We start from the raw sequence: 24,750 nt of genomic DNA, 5'->3' as shown, positions 1-24,750 counted from the left end.
CAGGAGTGCCGTGGGCAACAATGGCTTCTGTCCCTCTTTCCTTCCCTTCCTCCTCTAATGCCCTATCACGTCTCTGCCTCCCAAAGGTTTGTACAGCTGTTTGTTGCAGCAGCCCTGACTACAAGCACCACAGGTGAATGGTGCCTCTGGGGCTGGCCAGAGGAGAGGAGAGGAAGAGGCTGAGGGAACACTCTACAACGGAGGGTGTTTGAGAAAGGGTGAGAGGCTGCCAGCTCTGCAGGCAAGGGGTGACATAACTGGGCTTCTGAGCCCCACAGGAGAACCGCAGAAAGAATGTACTTGGTCAAGGGAGCCGTGAACTCACCGCTCTCTCAACATGTGAACCGCAGCAACTGATATTCAGAGACATACTGCCTCTGACACATGAGGTAGTACATACCAGTGGCTAATAGCCCTTGAAAGCATTAGCCTCAGTGAATTTGACCAACCACTTCTTAAAGCTATCCAAGCTGGTGGCCATCAATGCATCTCCTGGGAGTGAATTCCATAGTAGAAGAGTGTTTTCTTTTGTTTGCTTTGAATCTTCCAGCATTCAGCTTCATTGGATGGCCCTGGGTTTTGATATTATGGAATGGGGGCTGGGATGATGACACAACTCTCCCTATCCTTATGGGCTTTAACGCCTTAAAAAGGTTTTTGTCAGTTATTTGAAGGGCTGTCAGTTCCCACACCCAGCTGCCCATTCTCTGAGACCAACCACCAGGTAAAGGTGAATTGCCAGGCACAAGGCAGTCTAAGAAATAAGTCAAACTGCTGGAGCAGGCCAATGGGCCATCAAATCGAGCGTCCTTTTGCTCACAGTGGCTGCCCAGATGCATATGGGAAACCTATAAACACAAACACAACAGCACTCTCCCTGTCATTTCCAGAAACTTATATTTGGAAACATTGCTGCCTCTGACTGTGGAGGCACCAGAGCATAGCTATGATGGCGAGTAGCTTTGTCCTCCATAAATTTATCCAATCCTCTTTTAAAGCCATCTCCATGGTAGCCCCACAGCTTTGGAGTTCATTATCAACAGAATCAACACTGCAGCCCTTTCAGAAAGGTCTGAAAACAATTTTTCTTTTTCTTCTTGCTAGCTTTCTCCTGAAATGTATTGCTTTCATTATTATGATTTTGCTGTTGGCTTTGATTACATTTTAGAAATTCTGGGTCACTTGCTTTTTTTTCTTCGGTCTCTTAGGCCTCCTGGCGTTTATGCGCAAGTACTGCACGTTGGATTTGGGGTTGCATATTAGACTTCTTCAGAGAGTTTCAAAGAAGGCGTGCAATTCACTTAAAATTTTTATATACACCCAAAAGGTTCTCAGGGCAGCTTAACCCCCCCCCAACCCCACCAGTTTTAAGAGACTCTCTGAAAAGTCATGGGAAAAGAACGGGGGGAGGGGAAGGGAAGAGCAAGCTCAAGCTCTTAAATCCGTTGTTCATTATCGATCACATAAACGCAAAGCAAGTTCTTAAAGATACAGCAGTTCCTAAATCAGCAATATGGGATTTCAGAAAAGGAGAGGGGAGACGGGGATTCGTGAGGAGCCGCTTCCACGGCACGCACCTTGCCCCCGTTGGTGTATCTGTGGATGTAGGCGGTGCTCACGCCGGGGATGACCAGGCACACGTACATGAGGCCCAAGCTGGGCAAGATCTCGTACCACATCCCGACGGCTGCGCGGCTCTTTCCCTCCGCGACCCTGGCGACCTCTCAGTCAGCAGAGCTGCCACACGACTTCGCCCTCCAAGCAGAGCTGGCGCTCCTGCGCATGCTCCGCCAACAGCCCTACTATCGCGAGCTTCAGGCAGCGTGGCCCAGAAGGCAACCTTCCCTCCCTCCCCCGATCCAAAGGCGACAGCTGCGCATGTGCCCCCCGCCCCCCTGTCATGGCCACGACAGGGTTAAGGGGTGATGTTGCTATGGCGACAAGCCCCGCGGAACGCTTTGAGGCGATTTGTTTGGTTTCTGTTTAAAGGCTCAGTGGATATCGCTCTCCTCTCTTACACTATATATCTTACACTATATCTTACAGTATATTTATACCTATATAAAAAAGCCACGATATATACTGCAACTGTTAGGTGCCTGACAGGCCGCAGTGCATGCCGGGAATTGAACCTTTTAAAGATGCGGGAACTTTTTTGGGGGTTGGCGGAGCATGCTGGGAGACGTATTCTTGAAGCATCCAGCGAATTGAAACGCCCCACTAAAATTAGGCAACCTCTCCGCTGGGCGATGCATGCTGGGAGACGTATTCTTGAAGCACCCAGCGAATTGAAACGCCCCACTAAAATTAAGCAACCTCTCCGCGGGGCTGAGCATGCTGGGAGATGTAGTCCCGAAGCATCACGCGAATTGAAGCGCCTCACTGGGATGAGCCAACGTCTCCTCGGGGCGGTGCATGCTGGGATATGTAGTCCCGAAGCATCCAGCCAATTGAAGCGCCCTACTAAAATTAGGCAATCTCTCCGCGGGGCGGTGCATGCTGGGAGACGTAGTCCCGAAGGATCCGACGAATTGAAACGCCCCACTAAGAGGCGGATACCTGTCGCAGTGCATGCTGGGAGATGTAGTCCCGAAGCCTCAAGCGAATTGAAGAGCCCCACTAAGACGGGCAACCTCGGAGCATGCTGGGAGATGTAGTCGCGGGAAAGCGCCTCTCCACTGTGTCTGAGCGCCGGGCTCTCCTCTCGCCGGCCGAGGGGGCGCTGTGGCGCCGTTGTTTACTATGCTGCTGCCGCCGCCGCCGGCGTCCCGCTCTCCCCCTCCCGTTCCTGCGAGAGCAGCGGCGGCCAATGGGCGCGCGGATCTGGCGAGGCGCGGGCGGAGGGAGGCATCGGCGGCGCGGGCGTTGACGGGCGAAGGCCTGGTGGGGCTCTCCGCGTTCGCAATGAAGGAAGACAAGGAGAACGCGCGGCCGAAGGAGAAGCGAGGGGCTCCCGTCACCCCGACCGGCGGCGTGGGAGCAGCGGCGGTGGCGGTGGCAGCGGACGCCAAGGCGGGAGGCGAACCGGACAGGCTGGAGCGTCCGAAGGACAAGAAAGAGATCCTGAGCAAGGTGCGCAAAGCAGAGAAGCTCCCCGCGCGGGGCCCCTCGGGGTCGGGGTCCCCCGGCAGGTGCGGCGCCTTTCCCTCGGGCTGGGCTGGACTCCGCGGGGCCGACGGCGCCTGCTGCGCATCGTAGCCCCGTGGCGTCAGCCTCCCTCTCGCTCGTGGGGCGACAGTTCAAGCGCAAAAATATTCGCGTGCGGTTTCCCCCAGCAGTGCATGGAGAACTAGGCTCTTCGCCTCTCCTGACGCGATGGCTTTTTCTCCTTAATCCGCAGGTTGAGGGTCGGGGGGCGAGAGAGGAGGTGCGGGAATACTTTTAAGTCGCAAGGTTTCAAAAGACGGGTGCGCGTGCGTGCGTTATTCCCCATTCCCCTACCATCGCATAAACTCTGCTGACGGCCACCACTGTCACCTGCAGCCTGAAATATCTGTGTGGGTATCTGTACCCCGAGAGACGATGGAGCGCCTGGGGTGAAGTCAAAGTGCTGCATTTAGCACCTGCCTGGGTCACTGCAAGCCTGGGCAGTGTTGTGCAGTAGAGGTCCTGGGCTTCACCGCTGACTCGCCAGTCCAAAGGAAAGCAGAGCAAAACGTTTGGCATCAGCTTGGCTGCAGAAGTTGTTGGAAGGAGGCGTACAACCCCAGTCCGGATATGTGCAGTGTTTTAGCTTTTTCTTCTTCCCAAGATCTCCCACAAGGCAGAGGAGGTTTGGGATCGGGGTTTTCCTGCTCCTTCCCAGCCCCACCTGCCCCTCGCTTCCTTCTACAGAATGTGCAGAGACTGCCTTCTTGACCATTGGATCCACTATTGGTCTCATCTGCCAAATCTGCTGGAACTTGTCTTCGTAAGCAGGGGAAGTGCTCCAAACTCACCAAGGGTTTGCTCTCACCTGGTTTAGCTGGCCTATACCAGAAGTGGTCCAGAACAGGGGTTTTCTTTTCAGTTCTGCTCATTGTATAAACTGGCCTCAAATTGCACCATTTTTTAATCTCTGTTTTGATAAAGCTCTCTTATTAAGGAACACTCACATTCTAGTCACCAAAGAGCATTATTACTTGCCATGCATTACTATCCAGTAAATAATTGGTGTGCAAAAATGTCTTTCAGTTGTAACGAACATGATGCAACAGACTGGTTGAAAGATTACGTAGGAAGCTGCCTTGTACTGATTAACGTTATTGACCTATCAGTCTTCTCTGTGCTGACTGGCAAGTGGCTCCACCAGCATGTCGGATAAGATTACCTTCCATACCTACCTGGGGATGCTAGGGATTAAACATGGAACCTTTTGTGTACAAAGCATATAGTCTAGTGGATCTTTTCGTGTGTGTGTGTGTGTGTGTGTGTGTGTTGGTGTATATACAAGTGTGGATCCAAAAAAACTATAGCAATGGAAAAACATCAGACTATTGTAGGACAGGTCGGCATTTTTTCTTTACTTTACTTGATGGAATTCATTACACAGAGATTTACATGCCAGAAGAGCACGGGCTGCAGAGAAGCTGGCTTATTATGAAATCTGTGGTAGAAATGTCACCCTGTCTAAGGTATTTTCCTTTGTTTTGAAAGACCTTGGTTGTCAAACTTAATCCGGTCCGGGAAAATGTTCAACTCCCGGAACGGTTCGAAAACCAAGGCGTGGCTTCCAATTGGCTGCAGGAACTTCCTGCACTGAACCAGAAGCCGTGCTGGACATTTGGCTTCCAAAGAACGTTCACAAACAGGAACACTCACTTCCAGGTTTGCAGCATTCAGGAGCCGATTTGTTTGACAACTAAGTGGTTTGACAACCCAGGTACCACTGTATGATGGAACCTTGTTTTTTTAAAAGAAAAAATATTGTATAATACACCTAGTTTTTGTAAACAAATGCAACTTTTTCTTTAAGGTAGTGATTCGACGCCTGCCTCCCAGCTTGACCAAGGAACAGCTTGAAGAACATCTCCAACCTTTGCCTGAACATGACTATTTTGAATTCTTTGCTAATGACTCCAGGTAAAAGGAACTATAGACATTTGGCTGTGCTTCATGTAACAATGTCATGTCATAAATGTCTTTCTGTTTTACATCCGTCTGTGTTGTGTATATTTACAATCATCACTCAGCGACGTTTCCTTATACATTGCCATTTTCTGTCCTTCTGCAGTTTGTACCCTCACATGTTTTCCAGAGCATACATCAACTTTAAAAACCAAGAAGACATTGTTCTGTTCAGGGATCGCTTTGATGGTTATGTTTTTGTTGATCACAAAGGCAAGTAAGCCTAAAACTTGGTTCTGTATATCATATCTGCTTTAAAACATGTTGGCATACATTTATACCGTAATTAAACTGTAATTCTGGAAAACCCATGCATTTATTACTTGACTAAAGATTTCAAAGGACAGCTTATAGCCCAATTCAGTGCATTATAATGTGGTAGTAGGTACCTTTGATTTTAGTGCAGTTCATCTCAAAATAATCTTTCTTGGACTGTTGTTTTAACAGCCCATTCCTAGGCACACTTTCTCGAAAGTAAATTGCACAAGCGGCAATTGGACATGCTTCTGAATAAGTACACTTAGGTTTGTAGTGTGCATCAATAATGGGGAACCTGTGGCGTTCCAGATGTTGTTAAACAACAACTCCCAGACCCCTGATCATTGGCCATCTCTGCTTCAGTTTATGGGAGTTAGAGTCCAACAACATCTGGGGAGGCTCAAAGTACCCTGTCCCTTGTCTAAATCCTATCTTCTACTGTACTGAGGATCTACCTTAATCTGCTAATTAGGGATAGCTGCTGCTTTGCACCGCATAAGCAGATGGCTTTGGGTGTGATGAAGAAGCACAGCTAGTGCCACATTTGTGTTGTGGATCCAGAGAGACCCAATCCTTTTTATGGATTTGCAAGGCACACATAATTTCTGGTAATAATAACTTTAATTGTACAGTACTGACATGCAAAACAGAGTTCATTAGCTCTGCATGGTATGGGATGCTGCTTTAGCATTCTCTACTTGAGCAACAGTAGCTGAAATAGCACTCTAGAATAATAGAATTATATTATTTTGATTGCTTACCCTTCTTCATACTGCCAATTTCCCCCTCTGTTGTTTCTGATAGGATAGTCTCATGTAAGTGTTTGCTTTTGAATAACCAGACAAGTAGCTTTCGTATCATGATTAATTTTTAAAAAAAAAAATGATCCAATTTGCCAGTTCATAAAATGTATCAGAACTATTTTGTAGTTTCAGGGCCAGTTCAATTGTTTTCCCAGGTGAGCAGGATATAAACCATAGTATTGGTTTGGGTAGCAATGGAGGTATTTTCTCCAATTAGCTGCTGTTGCAGGAGGCCTGGACAGACAGCTCATGTCTGGCAAGAAATGAGTTTTGTGAATCTCATGTCTCAAAACATTATCTTGATTGTGGGGTTTCTTGGTTTTGAGATATAGCCCCGCCCCCCGCACACACACACACACAAAAAGAAAAGGTTTTTCCATTCTTAACATTTTTGTTGTTGTCTTTAATATTTTTATATATGAACAGGTCTAGAATATCCTGCCGTAGTGGAATTTGCGCCGTTTCAAAAAGCTGCCAAAAAGAAGAGTAAGAAAAAGGATGCCAAAGCTGGAACCATTGAAGATGGTGAGTAGTAGCAGTCGCTGCTGTTATTCGATGAAAATACTTCCAGTGTAGGGTTTCATTTACTTCCATGAGCCATCCCAAAGTGATTTACAATACAATAAAAACATACAAAGAGCAATCACACATACAAACAGTTTTAAACAACACTACATTCATAAAATCAATTCATAATGTGTTTGAGGCAAAGTTTCTTAGATACAGGCCACCAGCATACCATAGTATTGCTCTGCCTGTCCCCACATGCCCTAATTTTTCACCTTTCTCACGCCTAGATCATTTACTAAACTTGACGGAGCTAAGTCTTTTCACTTGCTAGGTTTAATTCCTTACAGTTTACTTTGTTGATAGTCTCATGGCAGAAATTCCTCCGCAGGATGTCAATGTCTGTATAGGTCCAATGAAGTAGGAAATTGGAGTTGATGCATTTTTAGTGCAGTTCTTGCAGCGGCTTGTCCACTTCTTGTACCTTGTCTGGGCAGATCTTTGAAGGGGGTGGGTCATTTTTCTATTAGCAGATATTAGGCATTATATTGTGTGGGCTGGGCGGGCGAAGAGCAAAATTTATTGCACCTGCCGTTAAAACTAATTGAAAATTGCCAACAGAAGAAGCTGCTGCCTTGATACAGATTATAAAATCTTGTGATCAAAGTGACCTATTGCATGTCAGAAGTCCATATGCCACAGTTAATGGCAATACTGCATAATATTTATTAATGTGATCTAATAATGTTACATAGTATTGCCATTAACCATTTTTAAGGGTATTACCACACTTTCTATTCACAGTGATTATTCTGTCTGGTTATTAGGGAGAATTTAATGTTTGGTTGATGCACACTTGCTGATATGTAAAGAGCCTTATGACAGCACAAACCTCTGCATGTCTACCTGGAAGTAAAGTCCATTGAATTTAATGGGGTTGGTTCCTAGTTAAACATGTATAGAACTGCACCCTAGGTTGTTGTATTTTACGGGTAGATAAAAACAGTACTGTAGAAACAACATACTTTATTCAAAAGTAGAGCATATATCTAACATGACAGCTGGAGGTCTTGTTTCTTTTAGCTTTACATGTTATGTATCATTTTTAAGTGCGTATATTTATGGTTCTTACTCTTTGGTTCCTCATCAGATCCAGAATATAAGAAGTTTTTGGAAAACTATAGTGCTGATGATGAAAAATTAACATCCACCCCTGAGACATTGCTGGAGGAAATAGAAGCAAGAAACAAAGAATTAATAGGTATAAAAAGTATTGTTACACAGCATATAGTTACAGAACATAGCATGGCAGCGCCTAATCTTTGGAACTCCCTCCCTATTGAGACCAAGCAGGCAATTTCACTCCTTTTTCAGCACCTGCTAAAAATACTGCTGTTTAGACAAGCCTCCCTAGAGGATTAGAAAGTTGAGGTAGTTTTAATCTGTTTTAGTATTTTAACTTTTGTATGCTTTAAAGTATGGTCGTGATTTTTTCATTTTTACTGTTTTACCTTTTAAAAAATCAATTGCTATTTTTGAAATAGTACAGTGGTACCTCAGGTTACATACGCTTCAGGTTACATAGGTTTCAGGTCACAGACTCCGCTAACCCAGAAATATTATCTCGGGTTATGAACTTTGTTTCAGGATGAGAACAGAAATTGTGCAGCGGCGGCGCAGCGGTAGCTAAAGTGGTGCTTCAGGTTAAGAACAGTTTCAGGTTAAGAACAGACCTCCAGAACAAATACAGTGGTACCTCGGGTTAAGAACTTAATTCATTCCGGAGGTCCGTTCTTAACTTGAAACTGTTCTTAACCCGAGGTACTATTTCTGGGTTAGCGGAGTCTGTAACCTGAAGTGTCTGTAACCTGAGGTAATGAGGGAAGATCTTAATTTAGTTAGATACATGAAGATGGACAGCATTTTTATTTCCCCATACGGAAACAACAGAAAAGAATTGTTGTCTCAGCATAACTATATGTATTTGTACTACATTTTGATGAGTTTTGGTTATGCATAATTTCAGTTTTGTTTTGTAACTTAAAATTTTCATATGAATATTCCTTTCATTATTTCCACAAATAAAATGTGTTGAAATAAATACAAAAGCACTTTCTTTTACATTCTTTAGCAAAAAAAACAACTCCTCTGTTGAACTTCTTGAAGAATAAACAGGTAACAATTATTTCAAAACAGCCTGCTTAATTATGTTGGCATTTGAATATTTGAATGCTGTCCAATAACACTTAATCTCATGGCAGTGGTGAGTGAGATTGAAAAGCCTGTTACTGGATCTTGTTATGTGTACTTCGGCATTTCCAGCTTTCTTTGAATGAGGCTACCAGGGTGAAATGAATGTTTTAAAATCATTATTCCCACAGGTGTCCTAATACAGCAACTCTGAATTTTGCATAATTTCAGAATATATGTTTTGGGGTAAAGGTAATAGCTCAAATTAATTTTGTTAAATAGCAGTCAGCAGACCATTAAAACATAGCAATTGACAATTAGTCTTGATAACATTCATGAAAATATTAATACAGCTGGAAAACACAGAATTAAAATTCTAGAATGAATATATGTGGGAAGCGCATGGCATGGGAATTTGTAGAAACCAAAAAATGCTGTGTTCTTTTAAAAAAATGGATAGTGAGATTTGTAAATTTGGACCCATCATGCCAAAAATTGGGGCAAGGTAACACCAAGGTCATGATTTGGTCTGCCATCTTGAATCAAAATGGCAGCCAGCATCCAAGCATTGATGATGACTGCCAGCTCCAGAACTCTCAGGCCATGTTTGGTGACAATATCCTGAGAAGTGGTGAAACTTATGAAGAACAGGAAGCGGCAGACAAACCACTTTCCAAAATATATAGTAGATATAATATATGTACATTAGTCGTAAGGCATCTAATAAAAATATTCAAAAACTTTGCCGATTGTTCTTTAACAATTGGTTACTCTGGAACAATTGTAACTGTGAAGCAAAGTGATCTTTAGAGACGCAGAGGGGCAAGGGGGGGATGGGGCGACTTTGTAATAGGATATACTGGGTCCTTCCTAGCCCCTTGATGAAAACTACAATAGAAAAAGATATGCAATACAGACCTCACCTCAGCATTGTTACAGGGGCAGCATTTTTTGTTCTTCAGCGTTATAATATGGAATTGTAGAGTTGGAAGGGAAACCAAGGGTTAACCAGGCCAACCCGCTGTAATTCAAGAATCTCAACATGTGGTCCCCCATCTAATTTGAAACCATACTAGACCCTGCTTAGCTTTGCAAATGTGCTAGCAGTTTTATTGCCATCTAATAAATTCGAGGGAAGAACATTAAACCTTGCCAGAGAGAAATACTTCCTAGGTTTAGGGATTGTTTACCAACTCAAGTATGGCGTTCCATCTTTACAAAGGTTCATAGTAACCCCAGTGACTATGGGGAACAGAGTACCCTTGCAGCTCCTTGAAGCTCCTGGAGATCTATATCTAAAATCCTCTGTTAAAATTTTTATTTGACGTCCTTAGATCCATGGTTAATAGGTAGGAGAGCAATAGGTTATGTTGTCGGGTAAAGGTAATGATTGTTATTACAGTGCTCAAATAAATATTTTCTATTTGTGAGCTTCTAACTTCTTAATACATATACAGAACTGTTCCTAGTGCTATATGCCATTAGCCAGTTGGATAGCTCAGTTGGTTAGAGCATGGTGCTGATAACGCCAAGGTTGCAGGTTCAACCCTTGTATGGGACAGCTGCATATTCCTGCATTTCAGGGGGTTAGACTAGATGATCCCCAGGGTACCTTCCAACTCGACGATTCTATGGTTTACCACCCATTCACTCAGTTTGGATCTTTTGAAGCAGTTTATGATGCAAAATCTCTCCTGTCCCACCATAAAGACTTGGCTAAAGTCTCACTACATCTTTCCCCCCCATCTTACAGCGGCTTAGAGAAGAAAAACGAGAGGAGAGGAGGAGGAGAGAACTAGAGAGGAAAAGACAACGAGAAGAAGAAAGAAGAAAATGGAAAGAGGAAGAAAGAAGGAAAAGGAAAGAAGCCGAAAAAACAAAGAAAGTGGAGCGATGCCAAGAAAAAGAAAGGGAGAAATCAAAGGATGAACCAAAGATTAAGGTATGCCTTCATTCCTGTAGGATGCATTGGCCATATGTTGCTTTCGTATTCACACTCGTGAAATATGAGAGAAATTTTGCATTTGGCTTTGTATAAAGTGTGCTCTTTTTTTGCATGCACACAGTTATTTGAGGTTGCAATCCTATGCATGCTTGGGACTAAGTTATACAGACTTAGATTAAAGTATTATAGAATAGTACTCAGTTCTGTACAGCATGTGTTTTGAAGGCACTGTGTAAACAAACAGTGGTGACAAGTTCTTATTTATTGCACCAGAAGCTAGCCGTAGAAATCTCTTGAGAATAAAAAGCAGAACATAGAACAAGGCCATAATCCTATACCATTAAGCCTGAGAGTAAACACCACTGGACTCAGTGGGATGTGTGCTCAGAAGTATTGGATTGCATTGGGAAATGTTTTTTAAAGCAAAGTTCTGGTAATGATAAGAAACAGTGAATCACGGAAATAGCTAGTCACGTAATGCTAATATCTTTACTCTTGTATTATGCACCAGCTACCCCCTTGCCTTTCAGTGCAGACCAGCATCCTAGCACAGTTAGCAGCAGAATTAACTTAGTAGGGAAAACTAAATTTGTTCTCTTCCTAGCTACTTAAGAAGCCAGAAAAAGATGAAAGAGACTTTGAAAAGAAAGAAAAGGCCAAGAAACCGGAGAAAGAGAGCCTGAGGGAGGAAAAGGCAGCAAGCGCAACCAGCAGTATGCCAGCCAGGCGCTCCGATGGGGAGGTGAAGGAGGAGAAGTCCAAAAAGTTAGTGCTTTCATTTCAGTACATATCCTTATTTCTCAGAATATGATTATTAATTAGGCTGCCTCGTACCAGATCTGCTTTTAAATTCTATAGTTGACTAGTGTTCCAGATTAGAACTGTGGAGGGACCACCTTTTGGTCTTTCCAGTCTTTCTCGCAGTTACAAATGGCTGAAGAGCAGATTGTCAGAAAGGCAGCTCAGTTAGGGTCCCTTCGCATATTAGAATTTAATTATTTTTAAGTACGCTTCTCAAAGTGTAAGCTGAAAAGCGAAGTGTTACAAATGCCAGAGAACTAGGATTGACTGCTGTTGAATTTAAGTTCAGCTGCAAAGCTGGGTTTGTTGCCGCACGAAGCGTGAGAAACAGCCTTGAGAATTTCTGGTTTAGTAAATAGCCTTGTGTTATCTTTGGCTGTGGTTTTCAAGAAATGTACAGTAGCTGATACTTGGTTAGAACTCTTTCCAGGATGCTCTCTTTCCAGGGCGTCATTTTAGTGTCTGCATGGCAATATATTGGCGATAGGCCTTCATTTTACTGTCTTCTCTCCGGATTGAATCTCCCAAGTCTCTTTTCATACAGATTGGAAGATGACTATAGAGAAAGAGAGAGAGAATATGACCGAGACAGAGAGTATGAGAGAATGCAAAGAGAAAGAGACAAACTCCGACGCCAAGAAGAAGAGAGAAGGAGGCAGAAAGAGCGCTTCGAGAAAGAGAAGGTTTTTAGAAGAAAGGAGGAAGATGTGAAAAGGGAAAGAGACTCATTGCGAGAGAAAGGGAAGAGAGCTGAATTGGCAGAGTACATGGGCAATGCAGAAAAATCCGAGAAAGTAACCAAAGAGGAGAAAAAAGAAGATATGGCTAAGAGGGATCGCATTAGAAACAAGGTGCTGATTGATTCAGTAATAAAATCACTGTTCTTTGTTAGGCTGTGGGTGTATGCAGCTCTTTGTTATAGACACAGAATGTTAAAAAAATATGACTGCATCTAAGGACATTACAAAATAAGATTTATTTGTAGTACAACTTATTTCCCACTGGGAATGCATAGGATTGCAATTACAGGGTTGTAGAAATGATTGGCTTGCTTATCTAGTAAGTGACATTTATTTCTGCTCTTTTTTTGTAAGAAGTTCAGGAGTAGCACCTGTGGGGCTATCCCATATATTCCCCTTAACCAAAAGCCCTGGAACTTCAAGGCGGAGGGGTGGGGTGGCAGCAAGGGGGGTGGGGTGTTCCAGGTCTGGTACTCTTTCACTGTTATGCATCACAGCTTTATGTATTCTTAATTTAAGGATCGCCCAGCCATGCAGCTCTATCAACCAGGAGCTCGGAATCGAAGTCGTTTGTCAGGCTATGATGAAAGCTCTGCAAAGTCACCCGATCAAGGAGTGGATAAGAAGCAGGAGTGCGAGACCAGTAACACAAAAGAAGAGTGACAAGTGTTGTGCTTCCTCACTGACCTAGCAGCCAAAGAGCATTAACTTTGTAGTCCAAAAGTGCCTTGTAGAGAAGAGGAGGGAATAAAGGGGGAACAGTACTTTTGGATGTATCTGGTTTCAGGTCCTCGTTGCAGATTTGGGACTCTGGGCTTGGGCGTCCTCAATACATTTTCAGTTGTGGGAGGTAGTGGCAGCAAAACCACAAGGGGGAGAAAACTTCCATCTCTGAAGAGTGGAAAGGCCTTGTCACCCTAAAATAGGACGAATGGTTGCCCAGAATGAGTGCTGTCTTTCAGATAAAAGCCACGAACCAGTATTTGCACTTAACATACAGCCATGTTGGAGCCTCATGTTTGTTCAAGTGTTAAATTGTCTTTTACCACTGTGCTGTGTGGAGTGTGGTCTTCTGACCTGTTTCATTAACTGGAGGTAGCGTGGGAAGGTCCAACATAATCTTGGTACTGAAGACATCTTTTTGTCTGGTGTGCTGCTTGTAGCCGACTGCAAAATGAATTTTCAGATCAAGGCGTGGATGCTAATATTTTTTTGTTGTTCTTTCACTTAACATTTGTATAGCTTGAAGGAAAATGAACTTCGCCATAGGAAACGTGTTGTTGTTTTTTACACATGTCTTCTAAAGTCCAGATATAGATGTATATTGAAGGTAGCTGCATAGTCCTCAACAGTCCCTGCATTCGACCTTCTTTTGTTTCCTGGTATCTCATAGGAAAAATGATCCGTCTTAATTGTGCACTGTTTTTACCGAAGCTGTAGAGCATCTGGTAACCCAGGAAAGTTTTGCTAAGAGTTGTACCTCCTCTTTGTGGCAGTACCCTATTTGATACTTAATAAAACTCTATGAAGTAGCATTTAAAATTGCTTGTTAGTATTTTTTTATGTAATTATTTAGCATCTTTGTGTCTTTGAAGTTTTATCATGTCCAAGATCATATGAGGGTGGGCCTCAATAATCTTTCAATATTTTTTTTAAAAAATATATAAATGAAAAGAGATCTTCCACCTGGCTGCTGCAGCAAGATGTAGAGGGTTAAATTCCCCCTTGATCCTACCATTTATGATCCTGTTAATCATCTGCCCGTCCACCCAGCTGACTGCAACTTTAATTTTTAAAAGGCTGCATGTCAGTTGTTTTTCATTTATGAAGAATGGCTTGCTATGAGGCATCTCAAAGTGATTTACAATACATATGAAGATACTACCTGCAACTTGAACTTGTCTGGTTACTTGCCAATTTTAATTCAATCTCAAACCTTTATTGGCATATAGACAAAATTCTGAAAGGTTCGGTACAATCACATCACTCAGCAAAATCTGCACCTAACATTAAAAATACTGTTGTATAATATTCACAAATCCTCATTGCATGTTGCAGGAACCTGCCTATTTCCATCTTATCCCCACCCTGGGTAAACATTAGGAAGGCTACCTTACACTCATCTGACTGCCACTCCTGCTAACAGCCAACTGATTAATGAACTTGGATCGAATTGTCTAAACACAAGAGGCAATGCAAAAGAACATGCACAACTGATTCGGGCACAATGTTTCTGTGAATGGTATGTGTTGGTTGGGTGGTGGAGATTAGTTGCCATTGGCTATTCACATTGCACATCTCCAAACTTGCACAGATGCTGTTCCTGATTTGGCTACCAAATTCTTGAAATTCCTTGTCTTAACAATCTGCATTTAATTATCTCAAATGCAGGGTTTTCCAATAAGCAGTACATTAGGAGTCTAATGGGATTCCTATCTGTCTAATTTTGTTCTCAATCCTCCTTAATCATCCTGATGATTGTTATTGAGCTAACATGGCCCCAAGAAGACTATTCAGTTCAGATCTGTAATGCAGCTACAAACAAAACTTAAATGCTATAATAATAATAATAATAATAATAATAATAATAATAATTTATTATTTGTACGCCGCCCATCTGCCTGGGTTTCCCCAGTCATTCTGGGCAGCTTCCACAAAGACCAAAAATACAGTAAGATATCACACATTAAAAACTTCCCTGAACAGGGCTGCCTTAAGATGTCTTCTGAATGTCAGGTAGTTGTTTATCTCTTTGACATCTGGTGGGAGGGCGTTGCACAGGGCGGGCGCCACTACCGAGAAGGCCCTCTGCCTGGTTCCCTGTAGCTTTGCTTCTCGCAATGAGGGAACCGCTAGAAGGCCCTCGGTGCTGGACCTCAGTGTCTGGGCAGAACGATGGGGGTGGAGACGCTCCTTCAGGTATACTGGGCCGAGGCTGTTTAGGGCTTTAAAGGTCAACATCAACACTTTGAAGTGTGCTCCGAAACGTACTGGGAGCCAATGTAGGTCTTTCAAGGCCGGTGTTATGTGGTTTCGGCGGCCACTCCCAGTCACCAGTCTAGCTGCCGCTTTCTGGATTAGTTGTAGTTTCCAGGTCACCTTCAAAGGTAGCCCCACGTAGAGCACATTGCAATAGTCCAAGCGGGAGATAACTAGAGCATGCACCACTTTGGCAAGACAGTCCCGCGGGCAGGTAGGGTCTCAGCCTGCGTACCAGGTGGAGCTGGTAGACAGCTGCCCTGGACACAGAATTGACCTGCGCCTCCATGGACAGCTGTGAATCCAGAATGACTCCCAGGCTGCGCACCTGGTCCTTCAGGGGCACAGTTACCCCATTCAGGACCAGGGAGTCCTCCACACCAACCCGCCCCCTGTCCCCCCCAAAACAGTACTTCTGTCTTGTCAGGATTCAACCTCAATCCATTAGCTGCCATCTATCCTCCAACTGCCTCCAAGCATGCACATAGGACCTTTCCCACCTTCACTGGTTCTGATTTGAAAGAGAGGTAGAGCTGGGTATCATAGCCATGCTTTAATTTCTAAAAGCCTTTGGTTTATTTCTAGACAAAGAATAGCCGGGGGGGGGGGAGGAATTTCAGAGGAAAACTGATTGAAGTCTTTCGGTAGCCTGGTTGAAGGCATTTATTCAAACTGGGATACCATGCACTTGTTGTGTTGAACAGTAGTTGAGGGCGTTGAATACCCTCAGGGCTGCTGGAACATACTGGTTCCCTTTGGAATAATGGAAATGAGTGATCACTGACACACTACTTTTTGCAGCATTAATAGCAAATTTTCTGCAGGTTACCCAGCCAGACTTATAGTGGATATAAATGCCCAGGTATTTAAATCACTTAACTTGCTCAATGGTATTTCAGCTGCTTATACGCCATGACTTTGTGAAGACCCATGTTTTTTGACTTCTCGAAAGTTAAGTGAGTTTATTACACTTGCAATACAGCAAAAAGTAGAGCAATTAGCATTTTAGACCTATTTGTAAGTGTGAAAATACCAACGCATCGAACATGGACGACCCTGTTAGAGGCAGCTCTACAGTTTATCTTGGTTTTTGTTAGTTAGTATTTTAGCATTTAAAAAGCTTTGTTTTCAAATGCCTGAGTTTGCAGCAGCTGCATTTTATCCAGTGGCTTCCCACCTCTCCTTTTGAGGATTCACTTAACAGGCCGTCTTTTATCTGCTTTAGCTGCTGCAAGCCCAAATCTATAGTAGGAGTCATCCTCTGCTTTTAAACAATTATATACAGTGGTACCTTTGGTTGCGAACGGAATCCATTCCAGAGGCCTGTTCGCAACATGAGCAGAACGCAACCCGTGTCTGCGTGGGTCACGATTCACCGCTTCTGCACATGCGCGTGACGTCATTTTGCGCGTCTGCACATGCGTAAGCGGCAAAACCCGGAAGTAACCCTTTCCAGTACTTCCAGGTCCCCGTGGGACGCAACCTGAAAGCATGCAACCTGAAACAAACGTAACAAGAGGCCTGACTGTATTTCAGCTGCCTGTGCCTTGTGAGAGGTGCCTCCTCACACTGCCCCACAGGGGGCTGGGAAGAAAATGCCCCCAGCCTTAGTGGCCCAGCAGAGACTGGCCAGAGGTCAATGTGAGGCCAGCACCTTATGTTGGGTGGCAGCAGCAGGTGCTCCCAGGCCCGCACAGCGGAAAGGCTCCCCTTCAGCTCCCAGGCAGACTTTGCACACAGCAAGCACAAGAAAGGCCAGCACAGTGCCTGCCAGCCTGGTCTCCCACTTGTCTGTCCATTCCCAACAGCAAAGATTGGTGTGAAGGGGGACAGTCAGTTGGGTTACCCTAAAAAAGCTGTTTGTGAATCCCTCCCCCCCAGCCAGGCCTCAAAGCCTCAAGCACTTTTCAAACTAGCTGGCTGGGCTCTCTTACCCACTTGCTTGCTTACTCATGTTGTAAACAAAAAATTGCCCTTTTCCCTTATGGGGTATCCAAGAGCCCATATAGAGTCCTTACGTATGTTCCCTATTGGTAGGAGAAAATAACAGAGGCCAGCCAGAGAATATTGAAAAGCAGCTAGTAAGCCTGATCTTTATTGATCTGTTGCAACGGGGTCCTCACTCACCCCACACAAGAGGGAGGAGGAATCCCCGAACAATGGCATGCAAGGCCTTATATAGACTTTTGAAATTGCCACCCTGTAGATCAAGACCACCCCCAGAAATATCATACATCACAGAAGGGGTGTAACCTAAGACCACCCCCCAGATACATCATACCTACATCACAGAAAAGGTGGTGTAAAATAGAAATTTTAATGTTGTTTTTCCTGTTTGCCAGGTTATCTGATTGCCTTTCCTGATAGTCTGTCACCCATTAAAATGCTGATTACTCAATTCCTGAGACAGTGGGAAGGCTCCCCGACCCCCCCCCCCGCTCCCTTCTTGCAGGGAAAACATTTGGTCAGTTTGGGACTCAAAATGGTTTCAGGTCGGTCTTCCTGCGCTGATCTATGTACGTGCTTGGTTGGTACACTTACAAACTTTACCATTTACAGATAGGTAGCCGTGTTGGTCTGCCATAGTCAAAATAAAAAAATTCCTTCCAGTAGCACCTTAAAGACCAACTAAGTTAGTTCTTGGTATGAGCTTTCGTGTGCATGCACACTTCTTCAGATACACTGAGACAGAAGTTGCCAGATCCTTCTATATAGTGAGGTGGGGAGGGGTATTACTTAGAAGGGTGGTGGGAATGGGAGATTGGCAGATAGCTGAGATGAGCCTGTTGACGACTCTTAACGACTGCAACTCATTACCAAACTTAAAACCATGGAGAGACCTGGTCTGAACAAAGACATTGGATTCTTATCTCATTATACATGACTAAGCCATTTTTCACCTTCTCACCCCTTGCCTTTTCCTGTAAGACCTATTGCAGTCGTTAAGAGTCGTCAACAGGCTCATCTCAGCTATCTGCCAATCTCCCATTCCCACCACCCTTCTGAGTAATACCCCTCCCCACCTTCTCACTATATAGAAGGATCTGGCAACTTCTGTTTCAGTGTATCTGAAGAAGTGTGCATGCACACGAAAGCTCATACCAAGAACTAACTTAGTTGGTCTTTAAGGTGCTACTGGAAGGATTTTTTTTTTTTAAACTTTACCATGTATCTAAGACCTCAAAAAAGGGACGTGGGTGGTGCTGTGGGTTAAACCACATAGCCTAGGATTTGCCGATCAGAAGGCTGGCAGTTCGAATCCCCGCGACGGGGTGAGCTCCTGTTGCTCGGTTCCTGCTCCTGCCAACCTAGCAGTTCAAAAGCACGTCAAAGTGCAAGTAGATAAATAGGCAGATAAATCTGGCAGGAAGGTAAATGGCGTTTCCGTGCACTGCTCTGGTTCGCCAGAAGCGGCTTAGTCATGCAGGCCACATCACCTGGAAGCTGTACGCCAGCTCCCTTGGCCAATAAAGCGATGATGAGATGAGCGCCGCAACCCCCGAGTCAGCCACAACTGGACCTAATGGTCAAGGGGTCCCTTTACCTTTTAAGACCTCAAAATTCCTATCACACTCATCTCCTGGCAACCAGCACCCCCTGGCCAGCCCCAAAGGTACCATTCACTTGGGGAGCTTGTAGCAGGGCTGCTACAACAAACAGCTGTGCAAGCAGGGGGGGGCAGAGATGCAAGGGGGCATCAGAGGAGGGAGGGAAGGAAAGAGGGACAGAGGCTAGTGTCGCTTGCGTCACCCATGACCATCCTTCAAAGCACCCCGCCCCAAGGTGCCACTGCACACTGGATGAAAACCACTGCTTTAAGGATTGCAAAGCTCAAAACACACTTTTTAATAAACACGCACGTGTTCGCTCGGAAGCCTGCAACGGCCTCCTGGAGTCGCCAGAGGGCGCTGCCGTCTTTTGACGGCACTTCCGCGTATGTACCCGGGAGGCCATCTAGCACCGTTTCCTGACGCCGCCTCTTTCCCCCATAAGCCTCTGCGCCGCTTCCTCTCCCTCTTTTCGTTTGTAGCCATTGTGGTGAGCGGTTCGTGGTGCTTCAATATGGTAAGTTAATCCGTTGCCATCCTCCGCTGGGGCAGCTTTGCTAACCATCCCCATGGCACCCCGCGTAAAATTAGTGTGAGACGCCCATCCTCGTCCAAACCCCAGAAGTCTAGTAGCTATTTGGGGGAGGGGAAGGGTTCCCTGATATCCTGGTTCGTTCATTGCAAGGGGAGGCGGGGGAGCCCGGTACAAAATAGATGGGAGGGAAAGGACGGCAGGCCCAATATCCCATAATATTTTTATCTTCACAACAACCCCGAGAGGTAGGTTGCACTCCGAGAGATTGAGGAGCTCGCCGTGTAAACTTTTGGGCTGAGTTGCCTCCCCTTCGCCCCAACTGCGCTATTAGAATTGGCGGCACATCACGCAACTCCAGACGGTCACAGCTTGCCCAGAAGGATCCTGGGTGCTGTAGTTTGCTTAGGATGCCTGAGCCTTGCTTGACACCCCTGTTCCCTTCGGAGAGCTTTTATTCCTAACGTGGTTTGAACAACTCTCAGCAACCTTAACAAACCCCAGCTCCCGAGATTCTTTTTTGGGGAAGACCCGACCGCTTCATTCAGCCTAGCAGAGCTGTAAATACGTAGTGCAGAAAGGGAATCCCTCCCTGGTCTAACAGTGGAGCCTAATAGGGAACCTATGGCCCTCCAGATGTTGATTATTGGCATCTTCTACCGCCTCTGAGCATTGGCGTTGAGCCCCCAATAGGAAAAGGTGAGATATAATAATTAAAACTCCTTATTTTTTCTTTCCAACCTGCCAGTCTTCCCACAAAACTTTCAAAATCAAGCGGTTTCTTGCTAAGAAGCAGAAGCAGAACCGGCCCATTCCGCAATGGATCCGCATGAAAACTGGCAATAAAATCAGGTATGGGGATTGCCTTCCAGGCATGGAAACTGGGGTCCTGCTGGAGCATTTAGCTCCCTTGGACTTTTTGTGGATGGGAAATACCCACTCCTGGTGGTTTATCATTCATCTGCTTTGGAATACTGCATCATGCTTGCACTTCCTGGTGTAAGTGTACTCAATGGAGAATCCTGTCCCCTACAAACTTATATGCTAATTGATTCTTTACCACGGGCGTGATCTTTGTGAAAGTGCTGGATGCTATCCTTTGCCCATAAGGAAAGCAGCCATGAGTTTCTTTCTTGGCTGATTGAACAGTAAATGCCACAGTGAACTCTCTTTAGTGCTTTCCTTTTATTGGCAACAGGACTTTCTGTTTGTTGGTTGGTTGAACTTCCAGCTTACATCTTTTGTTCGTTTTCTAACCTTCACATGAACCTTTTACTGCAGTGGTCCTGCCACAAATACATGGAGAGCCTGGCCGGAGGAGGGGTCAGAAGGGGCCATCCAAGATACTGTGCAACCTTCGCAGAGGGAAAGGCACAGAGACGCAGGGGGGTTGGGTTTCTGGGGGTTTCCTGATTTCGCATGATTTTGCCTTTGTACATGGACTCCCAGAACCAACCCCTTGTGTGACTTGGCAGGGCTGCTATATTGAAGGTCTCTATTGACATACCCTAGAACCTCAGCGTTAAAGGGTCCATTCTTACTCAGTTTTTCCCAGATCTTTCGTGTGTGTGTGTGTGTGTGTGTGTGTTTTCTTGCTACAACACTTTCTCTTCCTACTGTTTCTTTTTATGCCTCCTTTGAGCATGATGGGTTTTCCATACCTACCCACTAGCTATAATTTGGCTGTGGTGTTGGAATCATTGAGCATTGTCTCCAATATCAGCTGTTCAGAGGTGAGTTTTCCAGATAAAGTGTGTTCCCAAAGCAGGCTGCAATTACAGTGCTTCATTCTGTGGGAGCACTGCCATGTCCCTGCTGAGAGCAATTCTGTTACTTAGGAATCGATCTCGCCTGTTCTGGTGAAATCAGACTCCCTTTTTAGCAGTGACAGGTGTGCAAGGAAAGCTCCGAACAACATGAACACTTCCAGTGAAAATGACCAATGAAGCTTTTTCTAGGGGAAATGCCTCTATGGTTGTGAATAAAGGGCTGTGTTTTTATTAGGCCAGGTTCTATCAGTGAAAGATAATCCAGAAATCCCATCTTTCCAGCCCTCTCAAAAGGAATTAAAATCAGAATTTATGTTGTGCAATAATAAGGAATGCTTTCCCCGCAAAAACAAGCCATGAAGACTTTCAGTGGCTAGAACTACTGATTGATAACTCCATCAGTACAACTCTGTCCACAGCTTGGTGCCACTGCTGCATGGACAAAGGTAGTAGTCAGTGATGCATAATGTGTGCATATTTTTTGCCTTCTTGCCATACCTTTTCCCAAAGCCTGCTACACACATGTGTGCCATTCTCCAAACACCCGTAGTTTCTTTGTGGTTTGCCAAACCCCCAAAGCTGATGTTTTAGACTCATTTTTATTTATTACTGGGGACAAAGAGCTGCCCCCACAATGTATCCCAAGTTTAAGTTCACACCAGTTGACATTGGTTCAGATTTCTAATAGGTAAGTCAAAAGCTTTAGTTAAAATTCACCCACACCCATTCAATTAAGTAGGCTGGTACTTAAGAGCCTCTGCTACAGGAAGGGGAATTGTTAGCTTAATTAGGATGGAAAAGGAAGGTAATCACACAAGTAGTATTTTTAAAATATTTAAATTCTAAGTTTAGAATTTAAACTTATTTTCTCCCATAATGTAAAACTATTTTGGTTAAAAATTATAATTTTGTTAGAATAGGAAATGCAGCAGTACTCAGTGCATAGGGTTTTGGGTATGTGCATGTGTGTTTAAGTACCTTCTGAATTATTGAAATTATCTCACATATATAGTACAACATTAATATGTGCTCATGTGAGACGGAGCAGGGGAGCACAAATGGCTCTGGGAAAGTCACACTTTCCTCTGCTAACAGCTGTGGGTCCCTTTGAAAAGTGCCATATGCAATTTGCAAGGGGGTGGCCGGTTCACTTGCTTACTATTTGCTTAACACAGCCTGGGATTTTGGTCTGCTGGAGAGACAGAGCTGTGCCTTGCTTACTAATCATGTACCTTTTGTTCTAGGTACAACTCCAAAAGGAGACACTGGAGGAGGACCAAGCTCGGCCTGTAAAGAGAAGCAGCTCCAATCTTCCCGGCACAACCCTGAATCTTCCACAAACTCACAAGCACCAGAATGGTCTCTTCCTACCAACCTGCCACATTATCAGGGCTGGAATTCTGTCTTGTGATGTGCAGTCTCCACCCTTTGTAAAAATATTTGTTATTACAAATATTAATGAATTAAAAACTGAAGGATGAAAAGCATTGTGTTAGCGTATGTCTTTTGGTTCTCAGTCCCATGTGTACTGGCTGAATTCTTGTTGCCAGTAGAGAGAAGCTCATTAATAAATATGAGATTCCACATAGTCTAGCGAATTAGCAACTTCTGGTTGGATTTACTGTTTATACTTGCTACACACAAGGGGAGCTGGCAGCAGTACAAAAGGCTAATAGCTGTGAAATTGGCATGTATTGCATTGAAGGCTGAGAATTTCCAACTGTGTCTTGGTGGGTGAATAGTTTGAAACAAGCTGGCAAAAAACCCACAAAAAAACCCCAGTGACAATCGCCGTCCACGGCTGGAAGTGGGATTGGAATGCCATTGGCTTTGGCTAAGGAAGTACCAAGCAAAAGCTGGAAATGGGGGCAGAAATGCGTAGAGGTGGGATAGAGCTCCTCAGATGTAACCAGTAAAGAACCAAAAAAGCCATGGAGTAGATGTGAGCTTGAACCAGAAAACTTTTAGCATGCAACACCTGTGCTGTACCAGTGAATTTCAAACCCTTGCCAAAAACTCTTGGGAGAATCTGAGAAGAACACTGCAAGGACAAGCTGAGGGAGAGGATTATGTGAATTATATAAAATACTTTATATGATATACAAGAAAGTACTCTCAAAATTCTGGTGATCCAATTCAGGCATGGGAAACAAAGCTTTCTGGGTGCTGCTGAACTACAACTCCCATCAGCCCTATGGCCAATGGTCACAGATGATGGGAGTTGTCATTCAGCAAGATCAGGAGAGCCAAAATTTCCCAACCTCTGCTCTAATAAGGGCTTTTTTTAAGGCTTCCAATTCACTTTGGTGGAGAACACATCCACACACACAAAATAATGCATTCACAGGCATGCACTCAGAAATTTAATATCTGGCCACAGAAATAACATTTCTTAATCCTCATGATTTTTCCACTTGATAATATTTTTGGTGTTGATGTAATTTACAAATCTAAACTCTTTAAAACCTCCAGTGGGACTTCACGGTATTGCCTGTGGAGTTATCAATGGGTCCTCAAACTTTTTTAACAGGGCCAGTTCACTGTCCCTCAAACACTGCCAGTGGCCTGGATATTTTTAAAAAATGCATATTTATGCAGAAGTCGCTCCCCTATTTTTTACTCAGAGCAAACCCGTTGACATGAGTGGCCATGCCTAACCCGGGTCCATTCATTCCAGCCTGCCCTCTGCATAAAAGTTAAGTTGCCATCACGTCCCACCAAAGCGCAACAACTCCTGGGTTAGTGCGCACCACGCAACAGTCACAATATTGTGACAGGTCTCCGCGTGCATAATCGCTGGCTCTGCAAGCACCACACAAATCTTGCAACAATCATCCCCTCCGCTTTGCCGTGGGGAGACTGAGAGCAGTCCCGCACCTGAGGCCTAAGCCCAGTTACCTGCAATGGCGGCAGTGCCTCTTCCTCATATCCCACCTGCCCAGAAAGGGGTTGTGGCCGACGCAGTGACATCGGGGAGGAGGAGAAGCAGCAGGAGCAGCAATGGCAGAAGAGGAGGAGGAGGCCAAGTGCACACTGTCGCCATGGGGAAAGCCCCATTCAGGTGCTGGAAGCGGGAGCACAGCCTCCATTCTGCTCCGTGCCGTTACCTCTCCTGCATGCAAATCCAAACGACGCGGCTTCAGATTCTGAAGCCATGCCAGCATCACTGCCCGCCCAGAAGCTGTGCCAGCGTCACGGAAGTCAGTCCCCATGCAGCGAGGTGTCCACAGTGGGCAGGGACTGATCAAGCAGGTGGCAGAGTCCATGGGCAGAATTACAAGCCAGGGGGCTGCATCTGGCCCCCGGACCGTAGTTTGCAGACCCCTGGAATTAGGTCTCCCCACCCTGCCTGGATTGGCTCAATATATTTTAAAAGAAAACATAACCTGATTCCATTAAAACTTATTTTGTATTTCTCAAATAGCATTTAGGGGAAGAAAGAATAAAAAGGCTGGTTGAACTCTGTAGGTTCTCAGAAGGCAATCAATGCATCTTGTCAATACTGTTAAGCAGAGTAAACAGTGGAGAGGCTGCTGCACAAGGAAATAGCTTTCTGGTTTCTGTTGAGCTTG

At 44.7% G+C, this 24,750-nt stretch overlaps 2 protein-coding genes and 1 long non-coding RNA gene across 5 annotated transcripts in view; 2 read left to right on the top strand and 1 right to left on the bottom strand.

Annotated features, from left to right (window-relative positions):
• Nucleotides 1-1,890: 1,890 nt before the first annotated feature.
• On the top strand, nucleotides 1,891-13,892 carry UPF3B (UPF3B regulator of nonsense mediated mRNA decay). 3 transcript variants are annotated; one of them, XM_082207261.1, is made up of 10 exons: nucleotides 1,891-3,072; nucleotides 4,955-5,061; nucleotides 5,213-5,319; nucleotides 6,594-6,692; nucleotides 7,825-7,935; nucleotides 8,806-8,849; nucleotides 10,618-10,806; nucleotides 11,423-11,574; nucleotides 12,140-12,461; nucleotides 12,870-13,892. In XM_082207261.1, the coding sequence occupies exons 1-10, from the start codon at nucleotides 2,743-2,745 to the stop codon at nucleotides 13,011-13,013; spliced, it is 1,605 nt and encodes a 534-aa protein (XP_082063387.1). In that variant the 5' UTR covers nucleotides 1,891-2,742; the 3' UTR covers nucleotides 13,014-13,892. The 3 variants fall into 3 exon arrangements, with proteins under 3 accessions (XP_082063387.1, XP_082063386.1, XP_082063388.1); XM_082207260.1 differs by having other exon boundaries at nucleotides 1,899-3,072; nucleotides 11,414-11,574; XM_082207262.1 differs by having other exon boundaries at nucleotides 1,900-3,072; nucleotides 11,414-11,574; nucleotides 12,155-12,461.
• LOC309523514 overlaps nucleotides 10,742-24,750 on the bottom strand; it is a 293,380-nt gene continuing 279,371 nt past the window's right edge. The window contains exon 2 of the long non-coding RNA XR_014215431.1: nucleotides 10,742-11,275. This is a non-coding gene — a long non-coding RNA (uncharacterized lncRNA). The remainder of the gene's footprint in view (nucleotides 11,276-24,750) is intronic.
• On the top strand, nucleotides 19,244-22,662 carry RPL39 (ribosomal protein L39). The gene is made up of 3 exons (XM_082208150.1): nucleotides 19,244-19,394; nucleotides 20,158-20,261; nucleotides 22,423-22,662. Exons 1-3 carry the CDS (start codon nucleotides 19,266-19,268, stop codon nucleotides 22,469-22,471), a joined length of 282 nt encoding a protein of 93 aa, XP_082064276.1. The 5' UTR covers nucleotides 19,244-19,265; the 3' UTR covers nucleotides 22,472-22,662.

Source organism: Podarcis vaucheri (genome assembly GCF_965113315.1).
Source record: "Podarcis vaucheri genome assembly, chromosome: Z".
Taxonomy (NCBI): Eukaryota; Metazoa; Chordata; class Lepidosauria; order Squamata; family Lacertidae; genus Podarcis; species Podarcis vaucheri.
Note: the sequence above shows the minus strand (reverse complement) of the source record. Positions and strands in the feature narration are given on the sequence as shown.